The sequence below is a fragment of the Stegastes partitus genome, unplaced genomic scaffold (assembly GCF_000690725.1).
Source record: "Stegastes partitus isolate 25-593 unplaced genomic scaffold, Stegastes_partitus-1.0.2 Scaffold2110, whole genome shotgun sequence".
NCBI classification, from domain to species: domain Eukaryota; kingdom Metazoa; phylum Chordata; class Actinopteri; family Pomacentridae; genus Stegastes; species Stegastes partitus.
Genome location: NW_007579841.1, coordinates 30,311 through 43,783, shown reverse-complemented (window position 1 = coordinate 43,783; position 13,473 = coordinate 30,311). Strand labels below are relative to the sequence as shown.

The following is a 13,473-nucleotide window of genomic DNA, read 5'->3' as shown; positions in this document are numbered from 1 at the left end:
TTAATATACCTCCATTGTTCACTTAAACATGCTTCTTGCCCATATTCAAAATAGATGTGTTTAAAAACAAAAGTCTTCCCCCAATTTACTCTGTTTGTAAAGTTGTGGTCACTGATCGATGATCAGTTGTTTAGAAAGAAAAGAAAAGAAAAGAAAAGAAAAGAAAAGAAAAGAAAAGAAAAGAAAAGGAAAAACAGGCGCCCTAGTGACTCCGCCCACCGCCGCTCAAACCGGAAGTTTAGCTGTTGTTGTCACACTGGAAGAAAATGGCTGCCGCTCCGACTTTTTTTCAATGAAGACACTGATATTTCAATTTCATTTCGTTTTCTTGCATTGGAGCCACAGTCGACCGCTATGCAATATAGAAGGCAAGTCGATCCTGTTTGTTAAGACCGACGTCGCTCTGTCGGCTTGTGTCTCAGACGGCGTACGGCCGTAAGCGTAGCTGGTAACTTACAGCTTGTCCACTCGGAACGGGCTAGCATGCTACCGTTAGCCATGTTAGCCTCAACGGTCAGGCATCAACGAGCTTGTTGCTATTCAGCTACTCTCTTGGCTGGGCTCACAGTCCTCAGAGTTCAATAAGCTTAGCTACCTTGATTTATCCACTCTGAGGCATTTTCTGCATATATTTACTTTGCAGCAGCATTTTAATTTTAAGCAAATGATGAAACAACTTAAATGAAACAGTGTTTCGCTCGTCAGTCCTCTTAGCTGTTTGTATGTGGCATTTGATTGAGTGCCAGCCAGACTATTTGGCATCAGCACTGTCTTAACTGCCTGCCAGCCACGCCGAGTGTCTCTACACTAATTTATCTTGTATCTGCGTTTGTTTTGCCACGCTGTTTGCAATCCGTCTGCTGTGCTGCTGTGCAGGGTGTGAATGGTCACTTTAGGAAGGTGACAGTGTGGGGCAGAAAGGACAGCGTCGTCTACCGTCCCTCGCCTTGCAGCTGGCGGTGGACCACAATGGTAAGTTTATTCTTTTTAAGTTCATTGTTCTCTACACATTCTGTTGACGTCGTCAGCGATGTTTATATAAAATAACCAGCCTAATACCTTAACCCAGACTTGCACAGGTTGTTCTGCTCTCTACCAGTTTGTGAGTTCCAGTTGTGACTGATCTGTTTCATTTTACTCATTTTCCCCCAAGCAACAAGTTTTGGAATATGCATTGGATCGAGCCGAGGTAAAAAGCACTTACTTCAGTCTTGTGGGTTCATATGTTTGTAAAAGAAGAAAGTAATAACGTATATACCCATATGTGTCTCTGAGCACTAACTGCATGCATCATTTACTGGCTATGTTGGTGAGGCTGTTTCAGTCCCATCGTTCATTAATCCAGTGTGTTATCTGTTATTCAGTACATTGTTGAAAGTGCTCGACAACGACCAGCCAAAAGAAGAATTTCTTCAGGCGGGAGGAAGAGTTTGTATCAGAAGCTCTATGAGCTGTACATAGAGGAATGTGAGAAAGAACCAGAGTTAAAGGTTTGTGTTATGTCACTTCACTCTCACTTATGACTATGTAATTACATGCATGCATTCAACCCTTTTTCATTCCAATCTGAAGGGAGTGAATTGGGAAAAAAAATGCATTAAAATATGTTGATACTGTTTTCCAATGCGTAGAAGTATTTCAGTTTTATAAAAGCATAAACAGAAAGAGCATGCATATATGCAATAGTTTTACACCAGTCCACCTTTTTCATTTATGTAAATGTCGAAGTTTAAAAGCTACTTCCTGCTTTTTGTTTACTGTTTATCAACTAGAACAGACATTTTAAATGGTCTTGGTATATTTCTATTTGTAAAGTAGTGCAGCCAAATTAATTGGAAGATGTGATGTTGATCAAATCAGAAGCTGTAAATACTGTTCATCCCCAGTTAGAATACAGAGTCCACATCTCAAGTGTTGTAAATAAGCATTTCTGCTCATTAAGTATGTTTCAAAAACATAAGAATTGGTGGCATATTTGTACATTAGTAAATACACATGATTGCAACACATCATGTTATATATAATATTTATTTTATAAAATGAAACTATGTCAGTTCTTTTCTTTTTAAAGGAAATCATACAAAACCACTACCTAGCATTTCTCATAATTGTTGGTGATAATATGGAGAATTTCCCTCTTGTTTTGTTTTCTGTTTTTCTGTAGAATTTGAGGAGAAATGTGAATCTACTGGAGAAGCTGGTGTCTCAGGAGTCTGTATCATGTCTGGTGGTCAACCTGTACCCTGGGAATGAAGGCTATTCTTTAATGCTCAGGGGCAAAAATGGATCAGGTAGGAGACAGTAAATAATTACACAAGCCCACAGACGTATCATATTAGTCTCTGCTGTAACCTCCATGTTTGTGCGGCCTTCCAGATTCTGAAACCATCCGTCTGCCATATGAAGAAAGAGAACTGCTGGAGTACCTAGATGCTGAGGAGTTGCCTCCTATTCTGGTGGATCTGTTGGAGAAATCACAGGTGTGCATGTGGAGTGAATTTTAAAATGTACCATTTGTAAAATTAAGTAACGTGTTTTTAATGTGAGGTTATTTATTTGAGAACACATTTGCAAAGGCTCCACACTTGTCTCATTAATAGATAAAAAAGAGCAGCCCTAAGCAGTGTTTCTATTCTTGATAGTAGTAAAGTCATTTATTTTAAATTATGTTTTGTTTCTTAATCTTTCTTTTTTTGTATCGATCTGTTGGTTGACATACGTATATTACTGTGTCTCAGGTGAACATCTTCCACTGTGGCTGTGTAATAGTCGAGGTGAGAGACTACAGGCAATCTGGTAATACCAAGATTCCCACCTATCAGAGCAGACACATCCTGCTGCGGCCAACCATGCAGGTAATATGAGCTAATATATGATTCTGATGATGAGTGAGTGGAAAATATTAATCTACAGCTGATCTTAGAAACAAAAAAGAACATTTGTTTATACTGTGTTTGTCTTTTTTTTTTTTCCACAGACTCTGATCTGTGATGTTCATGCCATGACCAGTGACCACCACAAGTGGACACAGGTAAATTATAATGTTCGCTGTGTTTCTGTCTCCCCTTGATTCACCCACATTGTCATTTGACATAGCATGAAAAGTTTTGTTGCATCTATTAATGTAAAGTATACTTAAAGACTGTATTGTCTAAGTGAGTAACCCTCCCTTTCACGTCATGAGTTTTTTTTGGAATCAGCACATTGCACGGGAGTTTTCTGCAGTATCTCCCTTTTCTCTGCTTTAGGATGACAAATTACAGCTGGAGAGTCAGTTGATTTTGGCCACAGCTGAACCTCTGTGCCTGGACCCCTCCATTTCTGTTACTTGCACAGCCAACCGCCTGCTCTACAACAAACAGAAAATGAACACTCGCTCCATGAAACGGTACTGAATACACTCACACACTCATCAGGGCTGGAGTCAGCTCAATTTAAAGTCAGTCGTGCCAGGAAAAAAAATAAAATCTAATTTATTAGTGTGTTGTTTTTTTTTTTTTTTATAAAATGGAAAACACTTGTATGAAAGCTCTGTCACTGAAAAGAAGCAAAAAAATAATGAATGGAGCAAATACCTTGATCATGTTGAGTTATTTTTATTTATTTATTTTGCATCATAGGTGCTTCAAGAGGCACTCTCGAGCTGCACTGAACAGGCAGCAGGAGCTGTCACATCTACCGATGCCACCACAGCTGCGGCTCTACGACTACCTGCAGAGGAGGAAGGAGAGGAAACCTGCTCCTGTCATAGACCTGAAGATCTCAAAGATCGGAAACGTAAGTGGTCAACGTACATAAAATTTGACACGTATGCAGTGGAGTCCAAAAATCAGAAACCACAACTGAATATAATACATGAATTTTGCATTTATGCATTTATTATCTATTCATTACCAAATGTAGAATTACTAATGATAATGATATTATCTTAACAACCTACTTGCATTTTAGAACATCTTAATATTCAGTCTGCCCCTGAGCTTAGACAAGCTGCATGGACTCCTCAAGTTTGTACAAAACCTGAAAACCCATGTTATCTCAGTATGATGAGACGATGCTCCAAAGCACTTCTTGCGATGTTAGGAGTGTTTAGCTTTCTCAGTCTTCAAGTGTCTGCATAAATGTTTAATGGACTTGAGGTCAGGTAACTGTGGAGGAAAGTCTATGACACTCAGCGCTCCTTAGTCTTCTTTAGTCTTAAAGTAGTTCTTGCAAAGATTTAAGGTCTGTTTGGACTCATTATCTTGCTGCAGACGGAATCCATCTCCATAAAGATGCAAATCAGAGGGTGCAGCATGTGTTTGAAGCGTGGAGTGCTGCTTCTCCATGGTTTGGATGAAGGCACTTTCTTGCAGACGTCAAACTCTGGTGTAGACAAAACACCTCCTAGATGTGAATTTTCTCTCTACTCTTTTACCTCCTAAGAAGTGGTTCTCTGAGACCACTGCTAGACAGTCTTGTCTTGCTGAGTGGAGTGTTGCATTTTTTTTATTTTGCAAATTTGATATTTATCTGTGATGAAGTTGCACTATGTATTGATCTATTGAGGGTGTGGTCATGTCTGATCTGCGTGCTTGTGCTTTGGATACTCGTGCTTGCACAGCTTTTTTAGAGCACCTTTTAAAAACCTTTAGCCCAGCCATGATTTTGCATCTTGAAAAGGGGGTATAACTTCAGAGATCTGATCATACAAAGGAGTTAACATGGTCAGTGCCATAATTTGTTTAAATGTAATTGCAGAGCTAGAAATAGTTCAGAATCTAAGAGTCTTTTATATTTATTTATTTATTTTACTTCTCATTGATCCTTGTGTTTTGAAATGTTTCTAAATCCTCTTTGATTGTTTCTAGGTAAATATCTAGGTGAGTTTGTGTATTATTTGGTAAACTACCTCCCATATGAGAACTGAAAAGTTACTTAAGGCAATGATGCTTCCCACAGTGGTGTTTAGTCACAGTAAAATTAGGGGTTGGAATCGTTGGCAAACTTTTCATTCAAAACAACTAAGCACTGTACTTTGGCTCCAGTTCACTGTGTGGCTGATTGCTTGTAAATGTATATAAATGACCCAAGGTGATCACTGGAATAATAGGCGAAAACAAGTTGATACGTCAATGCTGTGTTATTTCTGTTTATTATTCACCGACAGAGACGTGTCTTAACCTTTCTTAACTCTCACTCATGTTGTCTCATACTTATGTTTTTTCTTTGCTGCTGTCGTCATTCGCAGTGTGTTGACATGTGGAAGCAGAACAACTGCCAACTAACTGTACCCAAGGAAATTGATGTAAGTAGCTTAATAACCCTTTACAACACTGTCACTTAAACACTTGAGGCAACACTACTTAAAAACCACTCCGTTCATAGTCTGGCAGTTATAATGTGGACCCTATAAAACCGTTTTGTTTGTGTGTTGCTCTAGGTGGAAAAGTACGCCGTGGTTGAGAAATCTTTGCAGCTGGAGGACTCTCAGCCCACTACTGTGATCTGGCCTGCCGAGGTAAGTTTGGCAGCAGCATTAATCTTCCCTGAGCGTGCAGATCAATGATGGCTGTTTGCTCTTAGAAATGAGCAAGGGAGTAGTTGTTAGAAATGTAAGTAAGTACAAAGTTGTTTATATAGCATCTTTTAAAGCAAAGTTACAGAGTGCAGCACTGGATGCAAATACAAAAAAAGCCTGACATGTAAAGTCATACACATAAAAATAACTAACTACCCCGCAAGTCAGTAAAAATGGGTAATGAGACGCTTTTGCCATTTGTTCTGACAGGGGCGGCTGCGATCTAATACTCCATAGGAAACGAAAGAAAATTAGAATTTGTTGACTTCCTACATTGTGAAAAATAATCACACAAACTCTGTGGTGTTGTAAATCATGCAAAAGATAACTTGTAAAAGGTTAGCACTTGTATGCAGGGCTTTTACTTATATATCAATGTCTGTTACATGGAAGCCCTGACCAAAATAGTTCACACAGTGCTGATTAAGCCCATCAGCATAAAGTAAATCTCCCTGTGTTTTGCAGTATATCCGAGTTTTAAATGTGTTGTCAGGGCAACGTTCCGGCCCTGGCACACCAGTAGTGATGCGTTTTATGTCAACCAGCAACGATTGGTTTGCCAGAGCTGGAGAGCGAAGCAACCATAGCAACAGAGAGGGAGTAGTCTAAAGGAACTAGTATGGAGTGGAGCCAATTGCTGAAATACCTAGAAAGTGTCCAAATGTCCTGATGCTTTTGATTTAAAAAAAAAAATTAAAATTCATTCAGACATTCAGAGTTTGGTTTGCTGTCTAAAAAAGAAAGTAAAGGACAAACACAGCAGGCACAGGTCATAAGCGTGCTTTAGCTGGGTTTCTGTAATTAATTTCACTGCCAGAAGAGGGAGACCAAAGTGTCACACTGCAGGTTTAAACAGCCCAACAGAGATTGCTTCTTGATGGCCAGCTGTAAGTACAAATTGTGCATAACTGCAAGCTGCTGTACATATGGAACAGATTTAAATATCATACATGCTTCCACTCTTCTGGAAAAAAAAAGAACCATACTGGACCGTGAACAGACCAGTTCAGGGACATTCTTTCTCTCCATAAACGGTACTGGACTTTTTTCACATATTTCCAGCATGCTTCGTCGCAGTGGAAAGTTATATTTTATGAAGCAGGTGGTGCTGAGCACAGGCAAAGTCGCAAGGCTTCAATGAGCATTATTGTTTGTAACCACAGATAAAACCACAGTTACAGTTTACCGCCGTCTGTCTTTTCTCTTCCATGTCTGCCTTCTTGTCTTGAACATTTCTTGACTGTCAGTGTTCTATAAAGTATGAATGAACTGCAGCTCACCACAGGAACCCAAGACCCTAAAGTTATTAGATAGAATTCCTACATCAGTACATTGGACTAGATCATTTAAAACTACTCTCTTATTTCATGGAGAAAAAAATAACAGAAACTGAAGGAAACACACATCCTTCTTCACATACTTTCGTTTATTGAGACATTCATCAATTGATGCTGAGACTTCTTAACTTGTTGGCCTATTCGCAAAAACATGACACCGCTTGTCTTTGTCCTGTTTGTGTACACAGGAGGTTGTAGATGACTACACATTTGAGTGTGAGGTGGGGGGTCAGGCTCAGAGGACCAAGGTGTCTATCTTCCAGTCAATGGGGGACCCACTGGTGTACGGCAAGATTTACTGTGCTAAAGAACCAAAAGCAGAGGAGGACAGCACAGACCTAAAGCTCATACATCCCCCGTAAGTAGACTCATGACAATTTCAGAATACAATGACGGCATTTTCAATGTCATCCCGAATTAATCTGTCTTCATCTCTTTCGTTTCATTCACAGTTTCCTCATAGGGTCAAAGATAGATGCAGACCGGTGAGTCATCATATTGGTTTTTGTTCAGAAATTCATCCTGCCAAATGCAGTTGTCAGAGATGTACTGTCTGTGAGCGTAATATGATTTTTTTTTTTTTTTTAATCTGATTCACAGGTTTCTTACTCAGTACAAAGGAGTTTATGAGAAAGATGTTAAGTGTCAGGTCAAGATGTCCCATAACTCAGGCAGCGTGGGACAGGGGCCTCCCTCCCCCAGCAAAGATGAGGTAAGTTCTGCCTTGTTTGGATGTAGGAAAAGTCTGGGTTAGCTTAGAGGAATGTACTTAAACTGAATAGAGGTTGAGAGGTAATGACACTTGAACTTTGTTAGAACTGATTCATCTTACCTTATCTGATACTGAGATTGTGCCAATGTGATTATTTGCTTTTGTGTAAGTGTTGTGATGCAAAGAGGCTAACAAATGGGTTTAAATGCCATCCACAGAGTGATGGTATTTCTCCGCTGGTCCAGACGTCGCTGTTGGGAAAAGGGGTGAAGCACCGACCCCCACCTATCAAACTGCCTTCAGGATCGGGCAGCAGCTCCTCAGGTACATCTGCTAATTCTGGCAAAGGGGAGCAATCATGTGGTGGTCCTATGTGCTTGCTGAATGTGGGAGACAGTGAGGACAGAAAGAAGGGGAAAAGGGGTAAATAGCCTCATTTGAGGAAAAATCTACCCCGTTACTCTTTCTGGTATCTGTAGTGCTCTTCACAATAGCAAATATGTGGAAATTGAAAGAACAAAATGCACACCCTTTAGGTAGTGGAGGAAGTCAGTGGAAAAAGGGTGCAACCAAATCGTATGTATGGCTGGAAGTTGTCCAGGACTGCCCTGGAATTCCAGCATGGTGCCAGAGCTGGAGCCAGTTTAGATTAGAAAATGTCTATTATTAAATGTCTATGGAAAATATTCTTGCATATTGTGTAACAAGAATATGGCTGTATATGTATGTATACAGCCTGTGGGAACCCTATATGTGTACCCTATAAAGCAGACCTACTTCATTTATTCAAACCCTTGTTTACATTGTGGCTCAGCGAAGTGTCAGCTAAATAATGAATATAGCTTCTTTGAAAAAGCCCAGCAATTATTAGGGTATTGGTTTTATTTTCATATCGTTGTCTTCATCTTTTGGAGTAATTTGGCAGTTATTTGACAACAGTAGGCCGATTATGCCAAATACAATGTTTATAGACCAGCAGAGGAACAAGTGGAACCTTTCAAGTCCATTCACATTTTAAAAATATATATATTTGGTGTTCTTGTCTTTCTGTAATGTGTTGTCATCCATCTGACTTGTAGCTTGTAGCTTACAAGGCTGCTTTAGCATGTTATATATTATTTTTCTTAACTCCCGAATGCATTTCAGGTGGACAAAGCCCTGCTTATGACAACAAATACTTTGTTTCAAACATCGTAGTTTGATTAACTCTCTCTGTTGGATTTTTCATTTCATGGCTTGCATCTGGCCTGCGTTGCAGTGCTGAGATCAGGTTACAGCAGATGGATTAACCCTGCAAAACCCACGGACCAAGCCCAGTGGCAAACCTCATACATTTAACTCATCTTTTTTCCAGGTAATCCATATAGTTCACAAACCACCAGTGGTCTACTTAAGTGTCCTACGCCCCCTCCAGCCAAAAGCCAGTCTCTGAACAGGAAGCACTCCATGGAGCTGGGCCAGGTGGGCCTGTTGTCACCTGCCTCCCTCTCCCCCATGGGCTCAACACAGAGTAAGTACAGCCGACTCTGACTAACTGTTGGACCGCTTGCTTTCATCAGGCAGTTGTGAAAATTAGCTGTAATAGTTTGTCTGACATCACCTTTTCTCACAGCTCCTACATTTTCCAGAGCTGGAATTTTTTTTTTGACAAACTCTGATAAATTACCTTGACAAGAGTTCAGGTCTTAAGAAATATGGAAAAGAATTTTAAAAGAATAAAACTGCAGGGACATATCTGGAACTCGACAAGAGCACGTACTATTGCATCATCACAAGCACTTTTCTCTAAAGTCCCGTGTGTTCTAACTAAAACCAGCTGCCATGCAAACTGACTGAAAAAAAAGGGACAAAGTTTTGATATGATAAAGGCCTCATAATTTTAATTTCACTTTTCAGCTGTTGTTCATGAACATTAGCTTCCATTTGACCCAGAAGCCATTGCTGTTGTCAAAAAAATATTAATCTAACTGAGCATTGAACTGACTTCCCTGCAAAGCTTTAAAGGCATCACCCACTGAAAGAATTGTTTTACTGTTTTCCCCTTTAAGGATCGGGGACCCCCAAGCCATCCACCCCCACCCCCACCAACACGCCATGCTCGACCCCACATCCCGTCGACTCCCTCTCTGCCCCTCTTTCGGTGACCCCTACACCTTCAGACCCTCCCATGGTTCAAAGCCAGTCGCAGCCTGCCCTCCTTACGCCTTTTGCCCAGCAGCAACTGGCTCTAAGCCAGCCCCTGCCCGTCATGACCATTCCCCTGCCTACCATGGGCACATCCATCACCACGGGAACCACCTCGTCGCAGGTCATGGCCAATGCAGCAGGGCTCAATTTCATCAATGTGGTCAGCTCTGTCTGGTAAGAGAATAGATAGTCTCTGATGCTGCTCTGTCATTTACTTTTAACCGTCCCATCTCATGATGATCTTGTACTGTTTCTGTAGTAGCCCTCAGACCTTGATGAGTGGCTCCAACCCAATGCTGGGTCCAGGCCTTAACCTGAGTGGAATCCTGCCACCTGGAGGGTTGATGCCAACCATGCAGTCTGCAGCCCAAGCTGGTAAGAGATTCATTGTCAAGTCTCCCTGTGCTTTACTGTAATCGATTATGATCAGCCATTTACCATATGACATGCAGACACACATGCTACAGGCTCGTATGGTGGTGCACTAAGCATAGATGCTGTCCTTCACATTAACTACCCGGGCTCTTTTGCATCCAACCTACTGTCCTTGAACAAAGAGTGATTTCCAGCCCCAGGGATGTTTGGTCTGATTCTCTGTGGAAAGGGAAACAATAAAAGCCTGTTTTGCAAACCAGCATTAGCAATTTGCAGCTGACTAGGAAATTATGAGCGGCTGTATTGCTCAAGGATATTTTGTGAGTGTTGAATACACTTTGGCTACTCCAGGGATCAAACAAATGATTTTACAGTTAAGAGGCATTAACAGCATATCCATGTGACCACAGGGTGACTGTTCCAACCAGTTACAAGTCAAGTAAATCTTTTTAGCCAAGTGCATCAGAGGTTTTTATGAGCCCACAAAAAACACATTTCCTGCCTCTGGCCAGCCTTACTAGGGAAATGCTTTTTAGCATATATTCTAAAATCTAGCAATTCAAAGAGAGATCCACCATTCTGAGAGGACAGTGTGTGACAGGAATCACATGATGAAAAAGACAGAATGATCACTGATTGTAACAATAGGATTGGAACACAAGGCTGTTACACTGTACAGTAACATTTCAGTTTTACCTAAATCAATTTCCAATATATGTGTCTATCCTTTTTGTCTCACTGTTCTGTGCTTAATGCAACTCTTATTGGTTTTACAGGGAGTCCTTTTGGCCTGAACAGCAGTGCCGGGTTAAGACCACTGAATTTACTGCAGGTATGACTCTCTGATGCTGTAAGTAGCATGCACTGGGTATTTGTTTGGCATAGTGACTCCTTCGTGACCCTCACCTGTGTTACCACACCTGGAATAGCGACGTGTGAGTGAGGAGCTTAAAATTCCTCACACCTCCTTTTCCTGCACATTACTGCATATTCAGTGTCATAAACTCCCTTTATGAAACTTCTCTCGAGCCACAAGGGCATGCATCTTTTGTATGTGATGCCCTGGGTGGAATTTTAACCAGTCACTGTGACAACAATATTGCCTTCCCTCTTCCTCTTGAGCTGCTAAGAGTCTCTTAGCAAAGGCCTCTGCTGGAGGAATAGTGGCAGACGCACTAAAGGGGATAATCAGAACACAGACACGACTTGTTTGAAGATCATTCCTTCTGCAATTACGTGTAGAGCCCCTTGTAGTTCAGATATTGTGATAGTGGTAAATTGATTGCTTTTTTAACTCCCATTTCCTTCTTCCTCCTGTTTTGCTTACATGTGCATCGTCCTTTTCCCTGCCTTTCCTCCTTCCATGTCCTGCCCTTTATTCGTCCTCATCTCCCTGTGATTTACTCCCCCGCTCTTTGTTTGTTGGTGTGTTTGTGTTTCACATCTCCAGATCCCCACTGGTCCTCTCATCTTTAACTCTCTGCAGCAGCAGCAGCTGTCCCAGTTCTCCCCACAGCAGAGTCAGTCAGCCACCTCCAGTCCGCAACAGCAGGGGGAAACGGTGAGACATGCAGTCACATTGGCTTGCACGTGCAAACAATATAAATAAAACACAGTCAGAAGAACCATGTTTATCTGATGATTCAGTCATTGGGAAAGCAACTGTGAGATGTTACAAACTGTGTTGGATGAAATCTGTTGTTTAATATTTATAGTTTCAATGTTAGTGCTAATATAAATGGGGTTCTGCATATTTGCATGTCAGAATAGAAACATAGCAATGAAATATCCAAAGAAATACATCTAAAAAATATTCAACTACATATTTAACACAAAGGCACAGAAATGTGTTTCATATAGAAACCTAAAATATGTATTTCACGAGACTCTCTTAGCAAACGTGAGCACACTAGCTTGATTAGAGAGGTCATACATGAGCTAAGGACCACTGTACATGAGCTAATGTCAATGAGCAGTCATTACATATTTTACAAATCTGGGCCTTATGGCAGAGTGGCTTGAAGGAGCCAGAAGTACAAAAGAAAGCCAGATGACCAAAGTGTATTGACACACATGGCTTAATGAAAGAATATGAATGTACTTGGCTTGTTAAAGCCCGGACTTGAGTCACAATGGAAAATTAGAAAATCTGACAGCTGTCGAGACACTCTTCATCGTACAAGGGCAGGTTTGAACAAATCTGCAAGGAATATTGGGAGAAAAGCCCAGAATCTAGCAGTAGTGATGTAGGAGAAAGTGTTAGACCGCCAAAACACATCTCAGCAGCCTCATGACTGGGCCTTCAGACAAACAAAATCACTATCATCTTTTAAAATCACCTTGTGTGTTGATAGTGTTGCCGTTTCAGATCTGATTTTGTCTTTATTTCTTACCATTTTTTTTAATGTATTCAATCTGTGCAACATTTGTTACACACATGCCTTAAGTTCACTTTTTTTATAAATTTTGTAACTTTGTTGAGAAACAGCTTAAAAATACACTCTGCTTTATTACAAGTGGTGAGGCACTGTATACATTACTCTTTGTAATTCACAGATTTTGTGTTTGTGGAAACTGTGTGTAATGGCCCTGATGCCTTGTGCTAACTTTAGCTTTTTTTTTCAGAGTGACCAGGGGCCCGATCAAAGTTTAGGAAACCAGCAAACAGCTGTCATCAACCTGGGAGTCGGAGGCTTCATGTCTCCACAGGCAGCAGGTACGAACCACGTAAACAGACACAAAAAATGCACATTAAAGCCACGCAAATTTCTCTACAACATTTCTCTTCATTCAATCCCTTAACTTGTTTCCAAACCACAATGACACCATGCCACTAACTAGTACTAATAATATAAGATTTACTAATGTATTCGTTATTGTAATTACTGTTCATTAGGACTCATAGTCTGTAACTAAACATGATCATTTTACTGAAGTTAGCCATTGTTCCTCTCAGTGGAGCATGTAACAACTGACAGGAGAGACTCAACTTCCCCTTCTTCTCTGCTACATTCTCCTTTTTTCTTTTTCCTCTGTTGTTGTTTTTATTTTTGCCCCCACCCTTATGTCTTTTCCTCCTGCACTGTCTTTCCGTCTCCCTTCTCAACCTATCCTGTTCACTCACACTCTTCCGGCTCGCCTTATTCATGCTATTTCCCCATAACCCCCTTCTTTTTTAAAACAATCCATGCACATGGTCATTTACCTGTGCTGCTGGCCTCCCTGCAACGTCCCCCTTTTTTGTGCTCCCTTCCTTTCGTTTCACTTCTTTCCATGTGTGGTTCACTGAACCCACGCCCCCC

The 13,473-nt window shown here is 40.8% G+C and overlaps 1 protein-coding gene across 4 annotated transcripts in view; it reads left to right on the top strand.

Annotated features, from left to right (window-relative positions):
* The first annotated feature begins 258 nt into the window (after positions 1-258).
* supt20 (SPT20 homolog, SAGA complex component) overlaps positions 259-13,473 on the top strand; it is a 15,853-nt gene continuing 2,638 nt past the window's right edge. For 2 of the 4 annotated variants that reach the window (XM_008303994.1, XM_008303991.1), the window contains exons 1-22: positions 259-368; positions 877-972; positions 1,154-1,189; positions 1,365-1,490; positions 2,165-2,291; positions 2,377-2,480; positions 2,739-2,855; positions 2,978-3,031; positions 3,249-3,388; positions 3,621-3,777; positions 5,231-5,287; positions 5,423-5,500; positions 7,086-7,255; positions 7,350-7,382; positions 7,498-7,609; positions 7,828-7,933; positions 8,964-9,119; positions 9,658-9,970; positions 10,056-10,171; positions 10,948-11,003; positions 11,622-11,732; positions 12,797-12,887. In XM_008303994.1, the coding sequence (XP_008302216.1) occupies positions 970-972; positions 1,154-1,189; positions 1,365-1,490; positions 2,165-2,291; positions 2,377-2,480; positions 2,739-2,855; positions 2,978-3,031; positions 3,249-3,388; positions 3,621-3,777; positions 5,231-5,287; positions 5,423-5,500; positions 7,086-7,255; positions 7,350-7,382; positions 7,498-7,609; positions 7,828-7,933; positions 8,964-9,119; positions 9,658-9,970; positions 10,056-10,171; positions 10,948-11,003; positions 11,622-11,732; positions 12,797-12,887 (2,263 nt within the window). In that variant the 5' untranslated portion in view covers positions 259-368; positions 877-969. The remainder of the gene's footprint in view (positions 369-876; positions 973-1,153; positions 1,190-1,364; positions 1,491-2,164; positions 2,292-2,376; positions 2,481-2,738; positions 2,856-2,977; positions 3,032-3,248; positions 3,389-3,620; positions 3,778-5,230; positions 5,288-5,422; positions 5,501-7,085; positions 7,256-7,349; positions 7,383-7,497; positions 7,610-7,827; positions 7,934-8,963; positions 9,120-9,657; positions 9,971-10,055; positions 10,172-10,947; positions 11,004-11,621; positions 11,733-12,796; positions 12,888-13,473) is intronic. The other 2 variants (XM_008303992.1, XM_008303993.1) reach the window with 2 other exon arrangements.